The sequence below is a fragment of the Chlamydotis macqueenii genome, chromosome W (assembly GCF_036417535.1).
Source record: "Chlamydotis macqueenii isolate bChlMac1 chromosome W, bChlMac1.mat, whole genome shotgun sequence".
Lineage (NCBI taxonomy): Eukaryota > Metazoa > Chordata > Aves > Otidiformes > Otididae > Chlamydotis > Chlamydotis macqueenii.
The window spans coordinates 327,224-352,248 of record NC_141592.1 but is presented as its reverse complement, the minus strand read 5'-3'; the positions used below and the strand labels follow the sequence as shown (position 1 = coordinate 352,248).

The window sequence follows — 25,025 nt, the reverse complement described above, 5'->3', positions numbered from 1 at the left end:
TTGGGACAGTGAAGTGTAGGACAGTGGGGATCCTATGACTGAGATATCCCATCACTGAGGTGGGTAATGGCAGTTAAATACAATATCAAATTTCTCTACAGTCCTCAGAAAAGAGGACAAAAATCAAACATTCAGAATGAATGAGTAATGTGTCTGTTACCTTCTTTAGGGTCAAGTGTTTATTTTCTGTTTGTTCATACTGATTTTACAGGCAAGTTGGAAATAGGCTTTTCTGTTTACATGCGTAACTCAATTTTTAGTAATATCTTGTGCCAGTATAGTTAAATTTTGAGCACCTGGATGGCAGTAGAAATGTAATGACTGAAACATTATGGGAAGTGATGTTTAATCTTAATTTTTATTCCTTTTTTTTCATTAGAGCCTTGATGACCTGTTGTCCCATGGCTCAATCCGGTGATGCAGAATGGCTCTATCTAGTTCTGTTCAGTGGAGCTTTCAATTTAGGACTTCTAGGTAAGAAAGTTTGTCCTTCCAAAAAAGAACTAATCGTTCATAGGATTGAGGTATAGACTTGGAGAGTCGCTTAAGTACGTGATCAGAATTAAAGCCAAATTTCATCTGATGTTGCTGCTGTCGGTCTTTGCTTTCATTAACTTGTCCACTGCTCCCTCATGGTTGGGAGCTGATTCATCATCTTTTTACTCGAGGAGAAGCTACGTTATAAAACTAATTACTTTTCTCATAAATGCTTAAGTCATTTAAATTGAGTTAGGGTTATTAAAACCATAAAAATGACACCAGTGTTACAGATCGGGACCATTTCTGAACGCATATTCATCACGTGTAAATGTACAGGTCGTTTGGACTTCATGCTCTGACGAGACGATGTGCTGACACGAGGACGAGCTCCAAAAGAAAAAAGATGAAATGTCATGATTTTGTTTTGTTGTTGTTTGATTTTTATCTGTGTGTCTTTTTCTTTTTTAAAGAGTTCAAAAACTGAACTGGTTGACTGGTGCTAGCCCGCAGAGCTCTCTTGCTCTCTGACCTCTCAATTTCTTCTCTTTCGCTTCTTTTTTATGGCTATAAATTTCATTTAGGTTATTTTAGAAGAGCAATTAAGTTAGATGCCTGAGTAACTGTGCTGGTAATACCAGAAAGATAAATGCTTGAACCGGTAGCAAACAATTTGGCTACAAGTAGAACTTCTGAAGGAAGAACAACTGTAACAGAAAGCAAATAACAAGTTACCAAAAATTTTTGTATGTCAAACACATGTTTGGCAATATGTTCCAAATGGCTACTTTTGGTAAACATAAACTTTCAGGGAATTCAGTGTTGTGTGAAGCAAAACATGTCCCTGTGGTTGTGTCCTGTTATGCAAGTGTCCTATGGCAGGGCTGTTGTTCCGTACTCTGAATGTTGCCACAGTAGCGGTGTGGTATTTTGATGTAACGGATGAGTTCAGGAACGGAAGGAGAATGCCTGTTTTCTCTAAGGGTTATGAACGCAGACCCTTTTCTCTGTCTGCTACTTTCCTGTGCATGTGATGAAGCTGTGTAACTTTTCTCCCTTGTTCCAGGTATAAATATTTCTGAAGCTGTTGCTGCTGTGAGTTTGCAGTTTGTGTTACTAGGTTTTTGTGGAGGTCTAGTTATGGATCGCTTCTCCTGTGGCGAGGCATCAAGATATGGTCTGCAGTTTAAAGCTTCAGAAACTACATTGGCTGAAATGGGTGTAGGTAAAGCCACTGTGGCTCGTGGAGCTGTGCTCCCAGGGACAATCAGAGGCTCCTCATGGAACAGCGAGGTGCGTGCTCTGGGTCTGAGAGCGTGCCTTGTTTTTGCTGTTGGAAGATGGAATTGAGCATACCCCTGTTAAATCTAAGGAAACTCCAAAGCTGGGAGGGCACCCTAGGCTCTGTGGTTTTAGAGGATCTTGACCATTTGGAGAAAAGACCTGGAAAAAATCACTCCTCTTTTGCAGCGAAGAGAGTTCACAAGGACAAATGGGTTGCTGTGCTCTTTAACACAAATATTCAAGTGGGTATGTGGTGGGGAAAGCTTGGCTAAATGGAAGCTTCGGGAAATGTTTGTAGGTGTCTGTGTCTGTCCCCTGCCTGTATGTAGGAAAGTGAACCTAGTGAAACTGAAGCTGCCACAGAGTCAAAAAAAAGGCACGGTTGTCAAAAATGCAAAAGCTCTAGTGGCACCTATCAACAACTGTATCAAAGGTGCTGCCAGATACTTTTTGTCCACTTGCTTGTAGTGTTGGCAAGCCTTCCCCCCAAAAGGAAGCTTTGGATGCATTCCTGGCTTTATGCTAAAGTTTGTTTCCCTCTCTCAGCTGAATGTCTACTGCCACTGTTTCACCATGGTCACCCTTTCTTCTACTGTGGAAGTACGAGATGGTTGGAAAGGAGCTGTAGCGGTCTGCAAGTACAAGGTACGTCTATGATGTCTGTCTCCAATTTTCCTAAGAGATGGGTAGTATGGACTTTAAAATTAACATTACCAATGTGCCAACCCTCCTCCTATAGGTTTTCTAGGAAATGTTTTAACATGAACACTAAAAAAATAAGGTCTACATTGGAGCGCGTTACGCCCGTGGAAACCTTACTTCCTTGTGTTTATTTTTTCATCCTGGAAGCATAAACTTCTGTTTCTGTGTGCTAATACTAAATGATACTGTAACTTACTATTAAAAGAGGGAATTAACTGTTTGTAAGAGGTAAGAAGAAACATGTTTCATGATAAAGACTTTTGTTTTCATGATAAAGACTTTATGCTTTTCCAGTCAATAAGTTTTTCAAGTATCTCATAGTAGTAGTCAAAAACTTTACTGAGATACTAGCATCTATACTTAAAGCAATCAAAGTCAAAGAGGACACATGGACAAAACAGGATAAATCCATGTCACTTACATGTGTTTTTCCAGGATTTCACAAGCATTAGCAGCCTCATAAGTAGTGACAACGGTGAGTCCTGATGGGGGTTTGGTGAGTTATTGCTTCAATGATGTCCTTTTTCCTTAACCTGCAGCGTGTGATGTTTGACTTGAGTTGGAAAAAGATTTTCCAGAATGGATACCTTTCTCACTCAAAGAAGTTGCGTTTTATGAATATCTTGCCATCAGAGCCGATCTTCAGAGATCATGTTCTTGGCAGTCATCAACAACAAGACTTTTCACTCTCCTTTTTGGTAGCCTTACATATTGCAGAACTGGGGATTTTATTTTATTTTTTAAAAGTAAAACTGTGCAGGCATCTCTTACCTTGCTGAGTTTTCTATCATAAATTAAATAAAAAAAAAAGTTAAGTAGTATGATTTATAAAGTGACTTGCATTATTTAAACTGTAACTACCAAATAGCTGTAGTGTACAATTTAATAGGTGTATTAAAGCAGTTGAGTATTTGTTCAAAGTGTTTAAAAAGAGAGGCAACTGAACGGTATGGGGTTTTTTTCCAATATTTTGACAGAGCGCTCGGCAGTACGTTGTTTCTGTCGCGCTTTTGATGGCGCATTTCCCTGACGGTTCAGTAGCACTGCTCGGGCAGTGCAGTCAGCCAGATGTCCCTCCAACCATGTAGCATGCAAAACCCCCCTAGTCACTTTATAACTGTATTTTGGAGACAGATAATTTGATGGTATCAGTTCACTGCTATGCAAGTTAAATTCATGCGAAAGGAACATCGCATACTTTGATAGTATAAACATTTTTATTGGATTTATGTGAATATACACACACCTTGATAGCATAAAGTGAATTACTGAGATGTGTTCTTTAGTTTTCTTTTAACTCCTTAGTGTTTTATGCTTTACTTTCAGCGTTATTGACCAAGCAGACAAGGCGTGCAGCACAGCAGCGCGAGGGCCATAGCTGTTGCGGTGGATCCGTAAGCGTGTATTCTAATTACGGTATGCCCTTGTCCCGCAGCCTCGCAGGGGTGAGGCAGCAGTGCTGTAAGGAAGGGAGGAGACATTTTCCAACACGGACAAGAATGTTTACTTTTATACTGAGTGTGTTCAAAATAGTCTCAATTAGTCTTAATACTGATTTTAAGTGGTTCTAGCTTTTAAAGGATGCACCGTATTTCAAGCTGACTCATTTACCTAGAATCCTCCTTTATATCATCTACTGTCCTCTCCCTTGTTCAGACTGAATTCCTCTTTGTTCTGTGCTATTTTTTATATCTGCTGAAATACAATTTGGGATTTTTGTTTTTCAGGTGTCTGGTTGTCAGTGTCTCGTGGTGTTCCATAAATCCCTCCGAGCCCAGATTTGTCTGTCGGTCGTTACGCATACTGATGGTGAGGGCCCGGCCCTGGGTCCGGAGGCTCCTGAGTCTGTCTCCAGCGAGTGCCCCGCGGGTGCGACAGCGAGGGCTGGCTGCTGGGGAGAGCCTGATGCCAACGGGGGCCGGGGGGCAGTTGGTGCCCTGGCAAGCCTGTCCCAGCACGGGGACGGAGGGGTAAGGTGGCGGAGCAGAGCCTGAGTGAGAGACGTGGCACTGTCCCGGGGCACACTCCACCTCCAAGGGGCAGAGGCCGGGGGGCTGCCTCCTATGATTTTTCAGGTGGAGCTCCCCTTTTTGGGGGAGTTTACTTATCTAAATGGCATTATTAAAGTTATTAGCTGCTGGTCCAGGCAGTTTCCCTCACTTTGTGCCTTTTCTGGGGGTGAATTAAAAGAGGGTGGTTGTGGGGGTGATGCTGTCATTTGGGACACCTCAGTGTCACTGAGGGGGTGTTGATGCAGTGGAGGAGCAGGTGAGTGTGGGATGGGGAGGTCACAGCCCAAAAATGCCTGAAAATTCATGGAAGCGGGTTAAAAAAAAAACCCAAAATCTGTAAATGTGGCTGTGAGGTGTTGAACTAGAGAAAAATATTCTCATTTTCATATATGTAAAAAATGTTATATATATTAAAGGATTTCAGAATAAAAACCTATGTCTACTGTATTATATAAAGGATTTTACAATATTAAAAAAAAAGAAGTAAAGATATATAGAGTTTTAAAAAGGCCAAAATAACTCTGTGTATATAAATTAAAAAATAAAGGTCTTCCAAAATGCAAAAGATGATACATGGGAAGGAATTGCAAGTAGAAAATAGTCTGAATGGATAGAGCTACCTATACTTACTCTGTGTGACATAGTAAGTCTAAGTAGATATTACATGTAATCTAAAGAGATTGTGTAAGTGTTAATAGATAACAAAGTCTAAATATATATAATTGTAAGTAGATATCTAAGTCATAATAGAAAAGTCTAAAAGGTATTGCAGTGTCACAATGTAAGTCTAAATAGATAGCAAAGTAGATGTATATAATAAATGTTGATATATTCTAAATACATTAAGTGTAGGTAGATATTCTGTTTGAGTCTAAATAGACATAGTCAAAATAGAGTATACGTGTCAATATATGAAAGTAAATATGTCTGAACAGATATTACATAAAAGTGTAGGTAATATAGGTAATATATAAAACATGTAGACAGATACATGAGTGTAAATGTCTGTGCTATGTAAGATTTTTAAAATGGAAAGAAGTCCTATTTGTGGAAAGGATTTAAAAACACCCTCCTCTCTTCTTGCAACCTCTATGGAAGATACAATAGCGCTTGCCAAAGCTGCCCTTTCCCCTTTCTTGTCTCCCTTTTCCCATGCCAATTTGGAGCAGATTGCCCCAAATGGGGACTTTCTCCTGTGGGTTCGCGCATGCAGAGTGGGAGCTGCTGTCATGGCACAAAAATACCCCAAACCCTCTGATTGTGGGTCTGTAAGGGGTGGGGCAGGGGTGGAGGGCACAAACCTCGAAGTAAAGCAATTTTGGGGGAAAAAAACCTGTTCTGGGACTCCCAGGAAAGCCAGATCTACCTAGATTGATGCAGCCAGAAAGCAAAAGAAGACCCACATTTTCATGCCCAAAACCAAAAGGAAAAATCCACAGTGTTCCACATTTTGGAAAAGCCCTGAAAACCCCCATAATATAATATTTTGAAAAAGTGATGAATCCCCTAATTTTTATATTACAGATAAGGGAAGACAAAAACACAAACCACCCCAGTTTGGGGAAAAATTGGGGTGGAACACCGGCAGGTTTAGGGGCGTTGCTGTGGATTACCTGGTGTGGATCATCCTGTAGTTTACCCCAGATGCGTTAGTTCCTGTGGAATATCTCAGGTGGACCCCCTGGTGTAGGTCATCCCCATACAAGTCCCCCCATGCACCTTTCTACGCACACACACGACCTATCTATCTGTCTGTCCCCTGCTTGTGTCCGTCCCTCCTGTCCTCCTCTGCGTGTGTCTCTGCCCTCCCAAATGTTTTTCAGTGAGATGTCCCCCAGTGTGATGGTTTTTTTGCCTGTGACTGGCCCACTGCACCCTCTACCCTCCTGTCTTGTGCCCCCCACTTCATGCAGTGTGTCTCCATCCCTGCTCTACCCCTCCATATTCGGCACCACCCTCCCTTAACTTTTCCGCCTCTGATCCCTGGGGTGCTGCACCCCACCAGCTGCCCATTGCCCCCCACCCAGACACTTGACACGCCACCCCCACCCGCTTCCCTCTACCCTACTCCCATCCCAATTGTTTTACTTTCTAATTTGCAATGGTTTTTATTTGTATCCCTTGCCTGTCTTGGGTTTTATTTACCTCTGGGTTTTTTTTTTCCTCTCTGTTCCTTACAAATGGTGGTGGTTGTTGGTTTCTTTTAATTATTGAACTGCTTTTATCTCAACCCACAGGTATCTCACTTAAACAGTTCTGATTCTCTCCTTCATCGCGGTGGGGCGGGGGGGAGCAAGTGAGCGGTTTTGTGCTGCTTAGTTGCTGGCTGGGGTTAAACCCCGCCACAAGGTTACGTGCAAGCTCTGCTTGGCTAATGCTTTAGGCTCTCCGTGTTATTCCTACTGTTGTGATAACCCATCCTTGTTCCGCATTGCTGCTTCATCGTGCCTTTTGCTCCGCAAGCAGCAGTACTCGTGCTGTGGAAATCTACCAGTCTCCCAGCCTCTGGGAAGTAACTCTGACAAAGACGCAGAGCGAAACAGCCTTGGCACAATCCACAGCAATTCTGCTTCTCAGGGCACCCGGCAGGCCTCTTTCTTCCGCCTCTTCCTCTGCCTGGGGAGGCCGGGCAGTACGGTTGTAGCAGAAACTGCTGCACCCTGTGCCTGCGTCCCAGGCTGCCAGCTTGGCCCTGCGCGTTGGCCGCTGAGGTCGGGGACGCTGCACCAGCAGCCTGCGGAGCGGGGCTCAGTCACTGCTCAGCGCTTGGGGCAGCAGCCGTTCTGCCGCTGCTGCAGGCAGCTGCTCTCTCAAGGGCGAGGCGCTGGGATGAGAAGAGGCTGGTGCACACTCCAGACTAAGGCAGCCATATATCTACAGCCAGGAGTTAAAGCTAGAAAAGCCTTTCGACAGCCAGGTGAGATGACAGCTGGATTTCTGCCAGAGCTGTATTCCAGATGTGTTGGCAGCTGACAGTGGCTTGCAGGGCTGGAGAGGGGGAGAGAGGTCTGAAATGAAGGAAGTGAGTGTTGAAGTGATTGTTTTAAGGAAGCAAATTAGGCAGCCAAAGGAAGGGAGCTGCTCACCTGACCCATTGGCCCCTCCAGCCTACCGCGTCTTGGGTGTTGCAGGCTCCCCGTCCCACCAGCCCCAGGCGGCCAGCGGGCAGGAGACAGCCCCGCACCGGCCAAAGGGGCTCCGGCCACCTCACTGCTGGTCCTGGCCCCCACCCGCTCCCGGGAAGCGCCCCCCGCACACAGCCCTGCCGCGGCAGCGGCGGAGGAGGCAGCGGCGCTGCTCTGTCCCTGTGCGGGGCCGGCGCTGCAGTTCCGCGCCGAGCGCCCGCCGGCACCGCATCGCCGGGACCGGCAGCGAGCAGCACGGCGGCGCCTCCGCGGCTCCCACCTGCAGTACCGGGCTTGGCTCGCCAGGCGGCAGCACTGAGCACGGCGGAGCGCCACACTCCGCATGCGCGACAGCCGAGCTGCGGTATCGCTGTGCGGGCGCCTGAAAGCCCGCAGGAAACCGCACCAAACGGGGAACAAAAATACACCGGGGCCCGCGGGAGTAGCAAGGACCACACGGCTCCACGCGTGCCCGAAAGCAATGCGGCGGCGTGGCAGCAAAAACTACACGTCCCAGCACGCGCTAGAAAACAGCATGGGGCCCGGCAGCCGAGAGCCTGTTTCTGCGCCTCCGTCCCGCTCCCCGTGCCATCGTGTCGTCTTTATTTTTCTGTCCCGCTGCCTGTCCGCTCGTTTCTTGCGGTACCGCCCTGTCTAGCTGGCTCTCCCTTGATTCCCTTTCTCTGCCCCTCTGTCCTGCTCCCTGGCCCTTTTCTCTCTTCTGTCTTCCTCCAGCCCGGTGCTGTTTGTTTTATTTTTCGTTCTTGGTCTCTTGGAACAGAGATGACCCTTTCTTTATTGCTCACGCCCTTTGTCCTGTTCCCTGCCCGTCCCTTGTCTGTGTGCGCCCTGTCACCATCGCTCCTTTCTTCTTCCTCCCCTTCCCCCGCCCCGGCCTGCTCCGCGGCCCTGCGCTCTCTTGCTCCATCTCTGCAGGGCTCCTCGTCGCTACGCTCTTGCCCTCTCTGTCCTTTTCTTTGCACCTTTCTCTCTCTCTGCCCTTCAGTTTTCTACTCCTTCTCGCCCTCCGTCCTGCTCCGCCTCGCCGTATCCCATACGGGCTGGGAGCGCGCGGGGCGGGCCCGGGGGCGGGCCCGGGGGCGGGCCCGGTCCGGGAGAGGGCGGGCCCGGGGCCGGGGGCGGGCCGGGAGAGGGCGGGGCGGGGGCGGTCCGGGAGAGGGCGGGGCGGGGCCGGGGGCGGGCGGGGCGGGGGCGGGGGCGGTCCGGGAGAGGGCGGGCCCGGGGCCGGGGGCGGTCCGGGAGAGGGCGGGCCCGGGGCAGGGGGCGGTCCGGGAGAGGGCGGGGCGGGGCCGGGGCCGAAGCGGCAGCGCGCTCCCAGAGGCGGGTGGCGAGGTCGGTTCCTGGGTGCCGTCCCGTTCCGGGCCGTGGGGCAGCTGCAGCCGCGCCGGGGCGGGTGAGGGGCTGCGGGCGCGGCGGGTCTCGGGTGGGGGGTCCCCTGGTTGGGGCGTCCGCGGGCGGGGCCGGGCTCTGCCCTCCCGGGAAAAGCGGTCTCAGGCCGAGCGCTGCCCCGGGGTCCTCGGGGGGTTTTGGGGCCGAGCCCGTGTCCGGCCGGGGGGAAGCAGGGGCAGCCCCGTCCCGTCCCCGGTTGCTCCTCGCGGGGCCGGGCAGCCTCTGCCGCTCTCTTTTTTTGCCTCCTCTTTTCCCAGTGTCGCCTTCTGCGTCACGTGAGGCAAATCCCGCGTGGCTGACTGCACGTGCTGCCCAGGGGGTCACACGCGTGTGGGGCTGGGGGAGCGGGGAGAAACACTTGTGAGCTCGGGCACCACAGATGCTCCACATCAAACTCGTGGAAAAGGCAAATTTGCTGCCGGTGCAGAAAAGCTGGTGGAAACTGCAGTTAAGAGAGCATGCGCCTCATTTCTGAATTGGTCCGTTGGTAGTTACGAATGTTTTCCTTTCAGGTAAAGGAATGAACTTTCATCTGCTGTAAGAGCTGCCTGTTACCTGCTTTAGGGACAAGTGCTCTCTCCTGTTGTTTCACACTGATGTTATGGGCAAGTTGAAAATAGCCTTTTATTTTTATATGCGTAACTCGGTTTTTAGTAATATTGGTGTCAGTGTGGTTATTTTTTGAGCAGCTAGGTGCCAGTAGGAATGAAACATGATGAACACTGATATTTGAACCTGATTTTTATTTGGATTTTATCTTTTATGGCATGTTGTCCTGTGGCTCAATCCACATTGTATTCAGCAGAGTCTTCATTTTAGGACTTTTAAGTAAAAAAAATCTTGTCCTTCCAAAAAAGGACTGCTTATTCTTGGGACTGAGGTGTAGACTTGGAGAGTCGCTTGAGTGCATCATCAGAATTAAAGCCAAATTTCACTGAATGTTGTTGCTGTTTGTCTTCACTTTCATCAATTTCCCCACCACTCCCTCGTGGTTGGGAGCGTTGAATCATTATTTTCTTCCTCAAGGAGAGACTGTGTTTAAAAGTTAGTTTCCTTACAAATTTATAGGTAGGTTGGTAAAATGGAGTTATGATTATTAAAACCACAAAAATAATGCCAGTTTTACAGATCTGGACTATTTGTGAACATGTATTAATTGCATGCAAATGTCATCGAGATACAGGACATCTGGACTTCATGCTCTGACAAGACAATGTGCAGAGACAGAGATGAGCTCGAAAAGAAAAAAAAAGATACAATGTCATGATTTCTGTGTGGTTTTTTTTTTATGTGATGTGGTTTGGTGTGGAGTTTTGGGTTGTTTTGTTGTGGTGGTTTTTTTTTTTTTTTTTTTAGTGCAATGTAGACTGGTGCCAGTGTGCAGAGCTCTTTGCTGCTGCTTCTCTTTTGCTCCTCTTTCATGGCTATAATTTTTGTTTGGATAATTTTAGAAGAGCAATTAAGTTACGTGGCTGTGTAAAAGTGCTGGTAATACCAGCACATTTAAAAGCTTGAACCAGTAGTGAATAAGTTGGCTGCAGGTAGAATGCTACAGGTAGAATTTATGGAGGAAGAACAAGAACAGGAATCAAATAGTGAGTTACGAAAAACTTTTGTGTGTGTCATAAATATCAAAGTCTTATTGCCAAATGTTGTTTGGCAAGATGTTCCAAATGGCTATTTTTGGTAAATGTAAATTTTCAGGAGGTTCAGGGTTGTGTGTGGCAAAACAGGCCCCTCCACTCGTGTCCTGTCACGTGAATGCCCAGTGGCCGGGCTGTTGTTCCCTGCTCTCGATGTGGCCACAGCAGTGCTGTGATGTTTAGAGCTGACAGGTGGGTTTCGGAGTGGAGGGAGAACGCCTGTGCTACGAATGGCGACCCTTTTCCATCTCTGCTGCTTTCCTGTGCACAGGATGAAGCTGTTTTATTTTTCTCCCTTGTTTCTGGTCTAAATATTCTGAAGCTGTTGCTGCTGCGGGGTTGTTGAAATCGGTGTAGGTGAAATTGCTGCGGTGCCTGCGGCTGTGCTCGCAGGGACGCTCAGTGGCTCCTCATCAAAACAGCGAGGTGTGTGCGGACATCCATAGAGTTGTGCTCCAGGTCTGAGAGCGTGCTGTATTATTGCTGTTGGAAGATGGAATTGAGCATGAGCCTGTTAAATCTAAGGACAGTCAAAAGCTGGGAGGGGACCCTAAGCAGGTTTGGTGGCACGACTGCAGTTTTAGAAGATCTTGACCATTTGGAGAAATGGCCTGACAAAAAGCACTCCTTTTTTTGCAACAAGGCAGTTCACAAGGACAGATGGATTGCTCTACAAAAATAGTCAACTTGGGTTGTATAGGGGGAGGAAATCTTGGCTAAATGTAGGCTTGAGAAGATGTGTGTAGGTATCTGTGTCTGTCACCTGCATGTATCTAGGAAAGTGGTTCTAGTGATACTAAAGCTGCCAAGGAGTCAAAAAAAGGCACAGTTCTCTAAAAAATGCAAAAGCTCTAGGGGCTGGTATCAACAATTGTACCAAAGGTGATGCAAAATACTTTTTCCTCCGCTCAGTTGTAGTCTTCACAAACCTTCCCCCAAAAAGGAAGCTTTAGATTCTTACCCAGCTTTATGCTAAAGTTTTGGGTTTGTTGTTGGTTTTTTTTTTTTTTTTTTTTCTTCCCTTCTCAGCTGAGTGTTGACTGCCACCATTTCACTCTGGTCACTCTTTCTTCTGCCCTGAAAGTACAAGACGGATGGAGAGGATCTATAGTGGTCTGCAAGTACAAGGTACATCTACAAGGTGTGTCAGCGTTTTTCCGAAGGTACCTGGAGTGTGGACTTTGAAATTAACATTCTTAATGTGCCAAATCTCCTGTAGTTTTTCTATGAACTACTTTAACACAAGTACTAAAAATAAAATAAGGTCTTTTCTGGAGCCTGTTGTGCCTATGCAAAACTTACTTCCCTCTGTTTATTTTCTCTTCCTGAAAGCGTAATCTTCTGTTTCTGTGTGCTTACTATTAAATGATACTGTGAAAGTAACTTCGTAGTAGAAGAGGAAAGAAACTGTTCATAGAGTTCAGAAGAAACAGACTTTGTTTTCATGATAAAAGCTTTATGCTGTTTCAGTCCATAACTTTTAAAAATATCTTTGTAGTAGTACTCAAACCTTACTGAGATGCTAGCATCTGTACTAAAAGCAATCAGGGTCGAAGAAGAGATGTGGACAAGCCAGGACAAATCAGTGTTGCTTCCATGTGTTTTCCCAGGCTTCCCAAAAAATGATAGCAGCCTTGTCGCTAGTGACAAGAGTGAGTCTTGATGTGGTTTTGGTGAGTTGCTGCTTCAATGATGCCCTTTTTCCTTAACCTGCAGTGTGTAACTTTTTGACTTCAGTTGGAAAGAGATTTTCTAGAATGGAAATCTTTCTCATTCAAAGAAGTTACATTTTATGGACTTCCTATCAGAGTGGATCTTCAGAGATGATGTACTTGACAGTAGAAGTCATCAGCAACAAGATTTTTCACTCTCTCTTAAAAAAAAAAAAAGAGGAAACTTAAGTCAATTTCCTTCCAAACACCCAAGCCCAGCACAGTCTTCCAAAAGTTGATGGCCGTGCAGGTCTTTGAGTTCGTGGTTGCAGCAGTTGAAATATCGTAAAAACGTGTTCCTCTGCGTGCTTCGGTACAGCCAAAGGCATTAGCGAATCTGCCAGTCCTTTTTGGTAGCCTTATGGATTGCAGAACTGGGGATTTGGTTTTTTTGTTTTTTTTTCTTTTATTTTGAAAGTAAAACCATATGAGGAATCTCTTCTCTCACTCATTTTTCTTTCGTAAATAAAACTTGAAAAAAAAGTTAAAATTGTGTAGTTTACAAATGGACTTGCATTGTTTAAACTGTAACTGCCAAGTAGCTGTAGCATACAATTTATTAGGTGTACTTAAGCAGTTAGGTATTTGTTCTGTGTGTTTAAAAAGAGGCAACTGAATGTTACAGAGTTCTTTTCCCAATCTTTTGATGGAGCGCTCTGCAGTACTTCAGTTCCGTCTCACTTTCAATTGCGAGTTTCCCTGGCAGTTCAGCAGCAACTCTCCTGGGCAGTGCAGCCGGCCAGATGCCCCTCCTAATTACGCAACACGCAAAAAAACTCCTAGTCAAGTAGCAGCTGTGTATTTCAGAGACTGATAACTTAATTGTATCAGTTCACAGCTCCGTGTGTTAAATTAATGCGAAAGGAACATCACATGCTTTTCTAAGTACAAGCATTTAAATTGGATTTATGTAAACATAAACACATCTTTTTAGCATAAAGTGAATTAATTAGATATGTTATTTATTTTTCATTTTACTCTTTAGAGTTTTACGCTTTACTTGTGGCTTTATTGACCAAGCAAACAAGATGTGCAGCAGCAGGGCAAGGGCTGCTGTGGCGGATCCCTGAGCGTAGATGCTGCTGACGGTACACCCTTGTCCTGCAGCCTGGCAGGGGTGAGACTCTCTGCAGCGGTGATGTAAGGAAGGGGGGAGGCGTTTTCCAGCACCAGCAAGAGTTGTTACTGTTATGCTATGAATGTGTTCAAAATCATCTCAATTATTCTTAATACTGGTTTTAAGCATTCAAATCGCTCTAGCTTTTAAAGATGTGTTGTGTTTTGAGCTGATCTGTTTACGTAGAATCCTCCTTTAGCTCAACTGCTGTCCTGTCCCTTGTTCTGACTGAATTCCTCTACTTTCTTCTGTGCTTTTTTTTTTTTTTTTTTTTTTAACCTGCTGAAATACAATTTGGGATTTTTGTTTTTCAGGTGTCTGGTTGTCAGCGTCTCATGGTGCTCGGTAGATGCCCCCAGCCCAGGTTTGCCTGCCAGTCATTCAGCGTACTGAGGGTGAGGGCCCAGCCCTACGTCCGGAGGCTCCCAACTCTCTCTTCAGCGAGTGCCCCGCGGGTGCAGCAGCAAGGGCTGGCTGCTGAGGAGAGCCCGGGGCCAACAGGGGCCAGGGACAGTTGGTGGCCTGGGGAGCCTGTCCCGGCACGGGGGCTGAGGGCAAGGGTTGCAGAGCAGAGCCAGAGCGAGAGACGTGGCACCTACAGGGCGAGCGGTCTGCGCTTACTGTGTCTGTCATAGTAACTCTAAGCAGATATTACCTGTCATCTAAGTAGAGATGATGCGTAAGTGTCAATAGATAACAAAGTCTAAATAGATATCATTGTAAGTAGCCATCAAAGTCTAAATAGAGAGGTCTAGAAAGGTATTGGAGTGCTATGGTACAGAAGTCTAAATAGATACTAGCCTGAATAGATGCATAAGTGTAAATGTATGGAAGTGTAAATATACAAGTCTAAATGGATATTATATATAAAGTGTAAATAGATAATATATATGAAACGTGTGTAAATAGATACATGTGTGAGTGTCTGTGCTATGTAAGGTTTTTAAAATGGAAAGAAACCCTATTTGCAGAGAAGATTTAAATACTTCCTCCCTCCCATCTCTATTGAAGAGAGAAAAATGCTTTCAAAAGCTGCTCCTTCTCCTTTTCCTATCTCGATTTGGGGCCAGTGCCCCAACAAGGGGATTTTCACCTGCAGGGCCGTGCACGCAGAGTAGGAGCTGCCAATGCAGCACAAACATAACCCAAAACTCTGAATCTGGGTCTGCAATGCGGGGGGAACCCAATTAACATGAGTTTGAGGGGGAAAAATATCCTACTTTGAGGCTCCCAGGAAAGCCAGATCAGCCTGGATTTGTGCAGCTAGAAAGCACCCCCTCACATTCCCCCACTTTCGTGCACAAAACCAAAAGCAAAAATTGCCAAATTTTATGTTGTGGAATAGTGCCAAAAAAAACCCCAAAATGAATATTTTGGCAAAACGCCGAAACCCCAGATTTTAATATTATGGGAAAGCAAAAAAGAAAAATGCCACCTTAATTTGGGGACAATGTGGGGTGAAAGGCTGTCAGATGGAGGGACAGTCCTGGGGATTACCCTGCGTGGATTACCTGGTCTGTCTGAGTCAGTTACCTGAAGTGGATTATCCGTTGCGGGTCATCCCAGGTGAGTTGTGTCCGCTGTGGATTATTCCAAGCGGACCCCCCGGTGTAGGTCATCCCCACACATGTCCCCTCATGCACCTTTCTACCCACCTCGTGTCCGTCCCTCCTGCCCCCTCTGTGTCTCTGCACCCTCCCAAATGCTTTCCACTGAAATGTTCCCCTGTGATTGGTCCCCCCCGTGCCCCCTGCTCTCCTGTCTTGTGCCCTCACTCCCCCCTCCACCCCTGCTCTGCCTCCCCATATTTGACCCTGCCCCCCGTAACCCCTCTGCCTGCAGACCCTGGGGTGATGCCTGCCCCCCATCACCCCCAAACTGAAACCTCCCACCTGCTTCCCTGCACCTCGCTCCATCTCAGTTGTTTTAATTGATAATTTGCAATTGTTTTCAGTTTTATCACTTCTCTTTCTGGGCATTTATTGTTCTCTCCTTTCCTCACAAGGGGTATTGGTGGTGGTTTGTTTCTTCTTAATTGTTAAACTGTTTTCATCTCAGCCCACGAGTTTCCTCACTTTCACCCTTCTCATTCTCTCCCCCTGTCACGGGGACGCTTTTTGGTACAGAGGCCGCAAATGTCACTGCCCAGGCTGCGCGGGGGGAAGGGGCAGCCGTGCCCCGGGAAGGGGTGACCGGCTGCAGACGGTGCGAACGGGAGGGAGGAACCGGCCGTGGCTCGTCCGGCTGAACACCCAGGACCGGAGCGGTACGGGGCTGCTGCCGCCTGGTGACCGAAAGCGGGTACTGCAGCTCGGAGTCGCGCATACGCAGTGCCCACACATCGCCGAGCTCGCTGCTGCCGCCTGGTGACCAAAAGCGGGAACTGCAGCTCGGGAGTCTCGCATGCGCAGTGCTCTGCCATTCTCCGGGCAGGCACAGATGCCCGAACAGGCATGCTCGGGAGCCGAGCCCCTGCCGCGCAAGCGTGTTGCTCTGCCATTCTCCTGGTAAGGCACAGATGCTCTACAGTGCATGCGTGGGTGATGCACACTGACCGCACGTGCCCGGTTAAAAGCGCGGGGCTGCGCATGCAGAGGTGTCATCATCTAGCTGCGCATGCGTATTGCTCTGCCCTTCTCCTGGCAGCTTCAGCCGCCCAAACGCGCATGCCCGGGTGCCCGGCCCCGGTCGCGCATGCGCATTGCCCTGCCCTTCTCCTGGCAGCTTCAGCCGCCCTACCGCGCATGCTCGGGTGCCGGGCCCCGGCTGCGCATGTGCATTGCTCTGCCCTTCTCCTGGCAGGCACTGACTTCGGACTGCGCATGCGCGGATGTCAGCCTTCCTCGCGCATGCGCTGTGCCCGGGAGCAGCATGGCGGTGTGCGGCCAGCGGGTCCCGGCAGCGGTGACGGGTGAGTACCGAGGGTACCCGTGAGGTGAGCGAGCCCCTTTCGTGGCTGCAGCGCTGTCTCCTGCCCGCCCGGGGAGCCTCAAGCCCCCCGCTCGGAGCCGAGCCGGGCGAGGGCAGCCCCGGGGAGTGACCCGAGAGCAGAGAGAAGGGAAGAGGGGCAGGAGGGGGCCCCCCCTCCCGGGCGGAGACGCCGGGCACCTCCCCAGCTCGCCAGAGCTCCCCCTGAGCCTCCCCCGGCCCCGTGCAGCTGCCCGCCGCTCCGGCGCGTCCCCTGAAGCCTGTCCCGTAGCACTGGGCCACACCCTGCCCTGAAGGCTGCGAGGGGGGACCTCAGTGTATCTGGAGAATCCCCTGCGGCAGCAGGCGCTCCGGCCAGGGGCCGCGTGCGGTAATAACGGTCGCTGCTGCTTCTTTCCCTCTCCCAGAGGCTGTGCCGAGGCTGTGGTTGTCCGTTTTTCCCCTGGGAATGCTGTTGACTGCACTCGCCTCAGGCTTGTGCGGGCTGTCTCTGCCCGGCCGCGCTCTCCTTGCGGTGCGGGAGCGAAAATGAACGGATGGAGCGCTTACTGCCTGTGGAGAGGAGCTGCTGCAGCTAAAGCTGGAGAGGCCACAGAAAGGTAAAGAAGAAGAAACCAAAGGCCATCCAGCCAGCAGCTGCCCCCTACTGCAGGCGAGAGAGAGCCTAGCCTGCCTCTCCGGGTGAGGAAGGATCCCTCTTTGTACTCTTCAGCAGGCCAGACCGCCAATGTGCACTGCACAGCCTGTATGTGGAACCTGAAGCACGGTACGGCCACGTAGTGCATGAGCGAGTGAGACTGTGTCTAGGAAGCTTTTTGTCTAAGAGCTGTAAGACACCCACGTATTCTCTTAGGTGGAGGACAGCCAAGTGGTCGGAGTTACAGAAGAGGAGAGAAGCAGAAAGCAGCATCTGACCTGTCAGATTCTCCCAGCAGTGCCGGGAGTGAGAGCTGTGGTGAGTCCCCGGCCCCTGGGGCTCTGCCTCCTCTCTTGTGCGTCCCTGTCCTTCCCTGCCGCTCCCGTGACCCCTACCTTTCCCAAGCTGCTGTGATTTGTTGTTGTTGTTATTGTTTCCTTCTACCTCTCCTCTTCTCTCTATTCTTGTATGCTCTTCCCCCTTTCTCTCTCCCTTTAAATCTCTTGTTCTATCGCTTCCTTTTGTTTTTATCCCTGCACTTTTGTTCTGCTCCCTCTCCTTCTTTTTTTTGTTCTCTGTCTCTGTCCTGCAGCCCGTTGCTGTTTTTGCCTTTTCCATCTCTTTGTCCTGATCTGCATCCGTCTTCTCCCCCCAGCTAATTTCTCCAGCCTGTTTTCTGGCCTGCTTTTCTTTGCGCCTCTGCATGCCTGCCCTGTGCCTCTGCCTTCCTATCTCACTCTTTCTTTTCTTATCTTTCTTTCTCTATCTCTTTGTCTTGCGTACTGTCACTGTTTTTTTTTTTTTTTCTGTTCTGTATCTCACTGTCTGTGACCTCCTCTGTGCCCCTGGGTGTGTTTGCAGCCCCTGGGTGCAGAGCTTGTGGCTGAGGACAGTTGCAGGGGAGGGGGTGATGTGCTGTGGGGCTTTGGCAAGGGTCCCTGCTCCTGATGGGCTCCAGCTGGGGCTGGAGGTGGGGCAGCCCCAGGTGGGGCCAGTGAGGCTGAGGGTGGGGCTGGCCCTGGCCCTGCTGTATGAGGGGCCTCCAGCTGTAAAGGGGGCTGCCTGGGCATGGCTGCTGGAGGGGACTGAGGAGTGAATCACAGGCAGGTGCCTCCAGCAAGGAGTGGCTGGTCCATCTGAGCCCCCCCTGACAGAGCAGACACCAGGACGCAGTGCCAGGAGCTCCGTGCCTCTGTTGGCCACGTGTGCGAGCCACCACGTTCTGCTACATTTGTCATTCAGCCCTATCCAGAACGTAGCTGTGGTAGAAGTTAGATAGCATGCATGGTCTTGCTGGAAATGAAGCGTAACCCTGGAGCATTTATTTTCTTGTAGGAAGCTAAAGCAGGTAGTTTTTGATAATGTTATTGCATGTAATGACATACTTTCCTACTTAGCTTGGTATGACACCTATTTTTTTCTGCCTAGACTCCAGAAAAAGTAAGTTGAGCTTTGCGTCTCTCAGCATCTGAAGCACCACGAGCGGCAGTTGCGGCGTCGGACTTCTTGGCAATGAGTGGAGCCGGTGAGCAGAGCACTGCGGCGCTTTTGAGGAGGAGAGTGGCACAGAAGAGACTGGTGGTAAGTGGTGTGATGTTGAAGGGCGGTGCTGTTTGGTAGGTTTTATTTTTGGGTTTTTTTTTTTTTTTTTTTTTTTTGAGATGGTGATGAGGAGCTGGGCGAGCACAGCGCCGTCTTAGTTAGCGTGGGGTTGTTCTTTTGAGGATGGAATCTGATTTCTGGCCCTTTGAGAGCTAAGTTGAGGGACCACAGCCGAGGAGGGAACAAGGTTGAAAACTGCAGGGAGGGTGTAGTAAATTGATGGGAGGAAGAGGGCTCCCTGGGAACAGTCTCTCTCGGGAAGGTGAAGGGGGAGATGTTACTGGTCAGTGTACGCTGGGCAAGAGTGTTGCAGCCTGGGGCGGTCTGCCTTTTATGCAGTCTCTAGGCTGGATAATGTTTGTGGGCCTGTAGAGGCGCTGGCAAGGGCCGGCGAGGAGCAGCACGAGCTTTCAGTGCTGGCACTTTTGGTGTGGCAGCAATCGTCTGACGTTGGTTATTTTGAGGCCTTTTTTCCTGTGGGTGGCCGTGCAGAGTTGACAGTGAAAGCGGGAGCACTGGCGTCCAGGAAATCGCAGAGCCCTCCTCTGCTCGGAGGCAGTTCACGAGGACAGAAGTGTTGCTGTGCTCCTTAACAAACAAATATTCAACTTGGCACATAGAGGGTGAGGAGATCTCGGCTGTACTTAGGGTTGAGAAAATGTATGTAGGCATCTGTGTCTGTCCCCTGCCTGTATGTAGGACAGCGGTTTGAGTGAAACTAAAGCTGCCAATAAGTCAAAAAAAGGCACGGGTGTCTGAAAGATGCAAAAGCTTTAAAGGCCGGTATCAACAGCTGTACCAGAGGTGCTGCAAAATACTCTGTCCTTCACGTGGTTTTAGTCCTGAGAAACCTCGCCCCAAAAGGAAGAGTTAGATTCCTGCCTAGCTTTAAACTAAGGGGTTTTTCCCTCTCTCTGCTGAATGTCTGCTGCCAGTGTTTCACCGTGGTTGCCCTTTCCTTGGCCATGAAAGTACGAGATGGATGGAAAGGAGCCGTAGCGGTCTGCAAGGACGAGGTACGTCTATGATGCGTGACTGCATTTTTCCTAAGGGACTTGCCGCATGGATTTTAAAGTGAATGTTAAGGATGGGGCGATTTTCCTTCTGTAGTCTTTTAACTAAATATTCAGACACAAGAAAAATCAAATGAGGTGTGGTCTGGAGCATGGTCTGGCCATGGGAAAGTAATTTGTATATTCTGGACAAGGAAAAAAAAAAACAAAGCCACTCAATTTGGGGAAAGTTGGTGTGACCCAGTGGGAGACGGAGGGGTTCTCGCTGGGGATTACGCAGTGTGGGTCCATTGTCCGGTGTGGGTCATCTCGTGCAGGTTATGCCGGGTGAGTTACGTGCTGTGGATTGTCCTGCGTGGACTCCCTGCTATAGGTCATCCTTACGCACCTTTCTTCCCACACATACCCCTTGTCCTTGCGTGTCTGTCTCTCCCTCGTATCCATCCCCACTGTCCCGCTCTGTGTTTCTCAGCCCTCCTGACGCGTGGATCAAACTCTACAACTCAGAGAGAGTTATAAAGCAGGCATGTTTATTTGGCACCGGGTGTGTGGGGGATTGCTTCTCCAAAAGCACGCACACTGACAGCACATTTTACCAAAAATGTATCCGGTGCAGGTACACACATTCCTAGGATTGCACAATACAGACATACATGTGCATAAGCGAGGCGGGGTTATTAAAAAAACACTTGTGTTAGCATTTCAGATCTGTCTCTGGCGGTCGTTTACTTCTTCAGGGGTCTGATCTTCCTCTAGATGAACTTCAGTCATTCACCCATGCTCTCCTTTCACTTGGGGATTTCAGCAGTTTCTGAACGACTCCTGTTATCATGTCCTTTGCTTGACATATTAGTCCTTGACGAATACCAGTTTCTTGACAAGTACCAGTCCCTGATAAGCTTAAGTGAGTTTCAAGGCAAACAGGATTGTTAGGCATTGTCTAGCAGACAGTTAGTCTCCTAAATCGAGCAGTATGCAGATAGTCAGTCTTCTAAATCAAGCAATATTTAGCAGACAGTTAATTCGCTGTATCACTTCCAAGTGCTTTTCACTAAAACATCCCCCCCCCCCCCCCCCCCCGGTGTGAGGTTTTCCTCCCTTGTGAGTTTTTTTTTCCCGTGTTTTGCCCGTTGCGTGCCCTGCACTCTTGTTTTGTGTCCCTGTTCGACGCCCCCCTTTTTGGCGCTGCCTCCCCATAACCCCTCTGTCTCGGGATCCTTGGGGCGCTGCCTGTGTTCCCCAACTTTTATGGAGATTGTTTCCATTCTAAAATGAAAACACTCTAAATGTTTTCATTAGAAACTTACAAGTGTGTTCATTTGTATCAGTTGCATGTCTTGGGTTTTCTTTTGCTGTATTTTTCTTTTGTTCCGCTTTTCCTTACCAGTGGTGGTTGTTTTTCTTTTCCTTAATGTTAAACTGTTTTTATCTCAAGTCACAAGAGTTGTCACGTTGACCTTTCTGAGTCTCTCCCCATCCCACAGGGTTGGGGGCAGTGAGCGAGCACAGTTGCTGGCTGGGGTTAAACCGCGGCACAAGGTCAGCTGCAAGCCCTGCCTGGCTGATGCTTTAGGCTGTTGATGTCATTCCTAGTGTCTTGACAGTTTGTCTTTGTTCTTTGTCGTTGCTTTCTAGTGCCTTTTCCTCTGCTGTTTTGGGCAGCAGTGGTTGTGGAGCCGCTCCAGGTAGCCACTGTCTCAAGGGCAAGGGGGTGGCAAAGCCGCAAGCTGGTGCGCAGTCCGGTTGGATGAAGGCAGCCACCTGTCACTGTGGATTGGTATTCCGGAAGACGTAACTGAAGGCCGTCTGACTGGCAGCTGCCTCCCGCTGCGTGCAAGAGACAGCCTGCCTCTCTGGGTGAGGAAGATCCCGTTTTGAAGGCCGCAGCAGGCTAGATCGCCAAAGAGCGCTGCAGGGTCTGTACACATAATTTAAAAAGGGGGCACGGTCAAGTACTGGGTGAGCGAGGCTACGTTTCTAGGGAGCTTTGTCTCATAAGAGCTGTAACGCATCCCCCTCTTTTCTTAGGTTGGGGACAGACAAGCAACTGGAGTGACAGAAGAGGAAGGGAAGAGCAGAGAAAGAAGGGTCTGAACTGGCAAACCCTCCCTGGAGCGCCGAGAGCTGTGGTGAGTCCCGGGCCCTCGGGGCCCCTTCTCCCCTCCTCTCCATCTCAGGGCCTCCTTGGCCCTCCCCCAGCTGCCTCTCTTTCCCTTTTTCTTTCTCACGCTGCTGTGATTTTTCTTGGCTTCCCTGTATCTCTCTTCTCGTTCTCTTTTTCTGTTTTTCTCCGTCTTTCTCTTTCCCCTTCTCTCTCTTCTTGTACAGCACCCTTTCTTTTTCTGTCAGGGCTCTTGTTCTCCTTGCTCTCCTTCCTTTACCCCACTGTTTTTAACTTGTATTTCCCTTCGTGCTGGTCTGCATCCTTATCTTTTTTTCTTTGCAGTTTCTCTGATCTGTTTTCTGGCGTTTGTTTCCTCCCTGTGCTTGTATGTGCTGCTCTGAGTCCCTGCCTTCCTGTCTCTCTCCTCCCTTCCCTTTCTTGCTTTATCCTTTGTCTTGCTTGGTGTTGCGGTTTTTCTTCCATTCTGCCTCTCACTCCATCCTGTTAATCTCTTGCTGTCTCTGGGCCTTCATGCTGTTCCCTGGCCTGTTTTATTAAGTTGATGTGCCTTTGTAGCCCTTTCAAGATCTAAGTTTCTCCAACCCTTCTGCTTCTCACGAGTGCACAGTCTCTCTCTTTTTGTTTTGTCTGTCAGTCTGTCTTGTGCCCTGTCGTGTCGTTTCTCGCTATGTTCCTTTGTCCCGATCCTTGCTTGTATTCATGTTCTTCTCTGTCCTCCTGACAATCTAAGGTTGATGTTTTTTTCCCATCTCCATCCTGCTGCTGCTGTTTCTTTTCTCTGCCATCTCCCTGTCCCTCTTTCTGTCTCTTTTCCTTGGTCAGTGCTTTTTGCCCCTTTTTTTGTCCAGATCTCACTCCTGTTTTTTCCTGGTTTTGTCCTGTTGCCCTGCTTCCTCCCACTTTATTTTCTGTTTTTCTCTCTCTGTCCCGTTTGCTCTCCTGTCTTTTCTAACTGCATTCCCCTGTTCAGCTGGGTGTCTCTTCTTTCCTTTCTCTTTCCCTCACTATCTTTTTTATTTCTTGCTCTTTCTCTCTCAGTGCTCATGACAGTTGATTTTTTTTTTTTTCCTCCAGAGCTATCCTGCTCTCTGTTCCTTTATTCTCTCTCTGTCATTCTGTGCTGCTCCCCATGGTTGTTTTTTAATTTCTCCGTCTCGGTCCTGCAGGCCATTGCTTTTTTATTTTGCTTCCATTCCCGTGCCCTGCTTTCTGTCTTTGTTTCTCTTTGCCTTTGTTCAGCCTTCCAGCATTTTTTCCTTTCCCATTCCATCTCTCTGTCCTGCTCCCTATCCCTCTTGCTGTCCCAAATCTGGGTTTGTTTACCCAGTGCGCAGTACGCCAGGCTTACGCACAGAGCAGAGGTATTTATTTCTGTAATTTCTGCACAGCGATGGGTGCTAGGGGCTAAATCCACAAAGCTAGCCCACCTGCTTGTACTGCTCAGTTTAAATTCTACATTCTCTGTCTTGCAGCTGCACGCTATTTGATTGTTTCCCCTCCATCTCTCTCTGCCTGCGGCTCCCTATCTGTCTTGTAAGCCGTCACTGTTATTTTTTTGTTTCTCCATGTCACTCTGTCTAGCTTCCCAGTCCCTGTTTTTTAATTCTTCCCTCTTCCCTCTTCCCTGTAGGCTGGTCCTGTTCCTATTATTTCACATTGTGTTCTGCCTGGTCCTCTGTCCGTATTTATCCATTGCTCCCTCTCTGCCCTGTGGCCTGTCGCACTTGCCCATTTAATTTCTGCCTCTCTCTCTGTCCAGCTCCCAGTCTCTGGTTTTCCATTTCCTCCCTCTGTGCCCTTTAGCCTGTCGCTTTTCTCCTTTATCCAGCTTGCTGTCTCTGGCTCCCCGATGCACCTGATTTTCAATTCCGCCCCTGTTCTTTCTGTATGCATTTGTTCTCCAGCTCTCTCTCTTTTTTCAGGCTCCTTGTCCCTATTTCTTAATTCTTCCCTCTCTGCCCTCTAGCATATAGCTGTATGGTTTGTTTTGTGTTGTCCCCTTGCTTTCACCTTTTTTGTCCAACATTTGATATCCTGGCTCCCTGTCCCTGTTGTTTCATTCCTCCCTCTCTGCCCTGTTCTTCTTATATTTTTATCTTTCTCCATCACTCTCTTGCTTTGGCTTCCTGTGTCTAGTTGTCTTTACCTCCCTCCCTGTCATGCTGCCCGGCTCAGGTTTTTCCTGCATCTCCATCCTGCTCCCCATCCTTTTTTGTTGGTCTCTGTTCTGCTCCCTCTCCCTCTTTCTGCTGCCTCTTTTCCTCTCTCTCTGCTGCTTCTTTGCCCACCTCTGTCAGGCTCCTTGTCCCCATCCTTCTCTCGCTATCCTGTTTCCTGCCTCGTGCTTTCTCACTACACCCCTCTATCTGGCAAGCTACCTCTTTTCTTTTCTCTTGTAGTGTTCTGCGCCCTGCTCTTTGTTTTTGGCAGCCTCCAAGTCTGCCCAGCAGCCTGGTGCTCCAGGACACAGCCGACTGACCGTATGTTTCCCACTGATCCGACAAGCGTGGCTCCTGGAATGACTGCCAAGGTGTCCTGGGGACATGGAGCGGGGATCAGAGGCTGCAAGCTCCAGAGCAGACTTGCTGCTCGGACTTATGTGCGTGACTGAATAAACACTCGCTGTCTCCTTTGACTTCATGGCTGCGTTTCTGCTCCCTTTGCCCGGGGCCAGGGGCTGTGAAGAGCCCAGGGGAGGAGGTGATGCAGTGGGGGTCAGGCGATGGCCCCCAGTTCCTGCCGGGCTCCAGCTGTGGGCCGGGGCTGGAGGAGCTCCAGGTGCGGGCAGTGAGGGTGATGGAGACAGCCCCTCCCTGTAAAGGGGTGGGTGCTGCTGGAGGGGCTGGTGCTGCCCTGTCCCGGGTGGCTGTGGAGGGGCCAGTGCGAGCCACGGGGGGAGTGGAGCGGTTGCCGAGCGCCGCCGGGCTGCGGCTGCACCTGCAGCGATGGAGAAGGTGAGTGGGAGCCGGACCGGCGGGTCTCGGGAAAAGCCCCGAGGAGCGCAGCGGCCGGGCTGGCGCGGTCTGTGTGCGGGTACAGAAAGTGGTGGGGGCGCGGCCGTGCTGCGGCGTGCTGGAGTCAGCGGTGGGAGCTGCCAGCGTCCGCGCTGGGGATTGCGAGGCCGTGCTGGGGCGCTCGGTGCAGGGGCAGCGGTGTGCCCGCAGGAAAGGCTGCTTTGTGCGGCATGCTGGGAACTGTAGTCCTGGGGTACCGGGCTTGCGGTTGGCCGTTATGGCTT

General features: G+C 49.2%; 1 protein-coding gene across 12 annotated transcripts; it reads left to right on the top strand.

Moving 5' to 3' along the window:
- Nucleotides 1–455: 455 nt before the first annotated feature.
- Nucleotides 456–24,422, top strand: LOC147596517 (uncharacterized). 12 transcript variants are annotated; one of them, XM_086769561.1, is made up of 10 exons: nucleotides 16,325–16,393; nucleotides 16,818–17,009; nucleotides 17,123–17,176; nucleotides 17,264–17,365; nucleotides 18,513–18,572; nucleotides 19,585–19,665; nucleotides 21,147–21,201; nucleotides 21,298–21,578; nucleotides 21,691–21,791; nucleotides 24,187–24,422. In XM_086769561.1, exons 3-8 carry the CDS (start codon nucleotides 17,158–17,160, stop codon nucleotides 21,455–21,457), a joined length of 477 nt encoding a protein of 158 aa, XP_086625687.1. In that variant the 5' UTR covers nucleotides 16,325–16,393; nucleotides 16,818–17,009; nucleotides 17,123–17,157; the 3' UTR covers nucleotides 21,458–21,578; nucleotides 21,691–21,791; nucleotides 24,187–24,422. The 12 variants fall into 12 exon arrangements, 8 of the variants coding, with proteins under 8 accessions (XP_086625687.1, XP_086625689.1, XP_086625686.1 ...); XR_015261334.1 differs by lacking the exon at nucleotides 17,123–17,176 and having other exon boundaries at nucleotides 18,483–18,572; nucleotides 18,709–19,665; nucleotides 21,098–21,201; XM_086769563.1 differs by having other exon boundaries at nucleotides 16,818–17,176; nucleotides 21,298–21,519; nucleotides 24,218–24,422.
- Nucleotides 24,423–25,025: the final 603 nt, after the last annotated feature.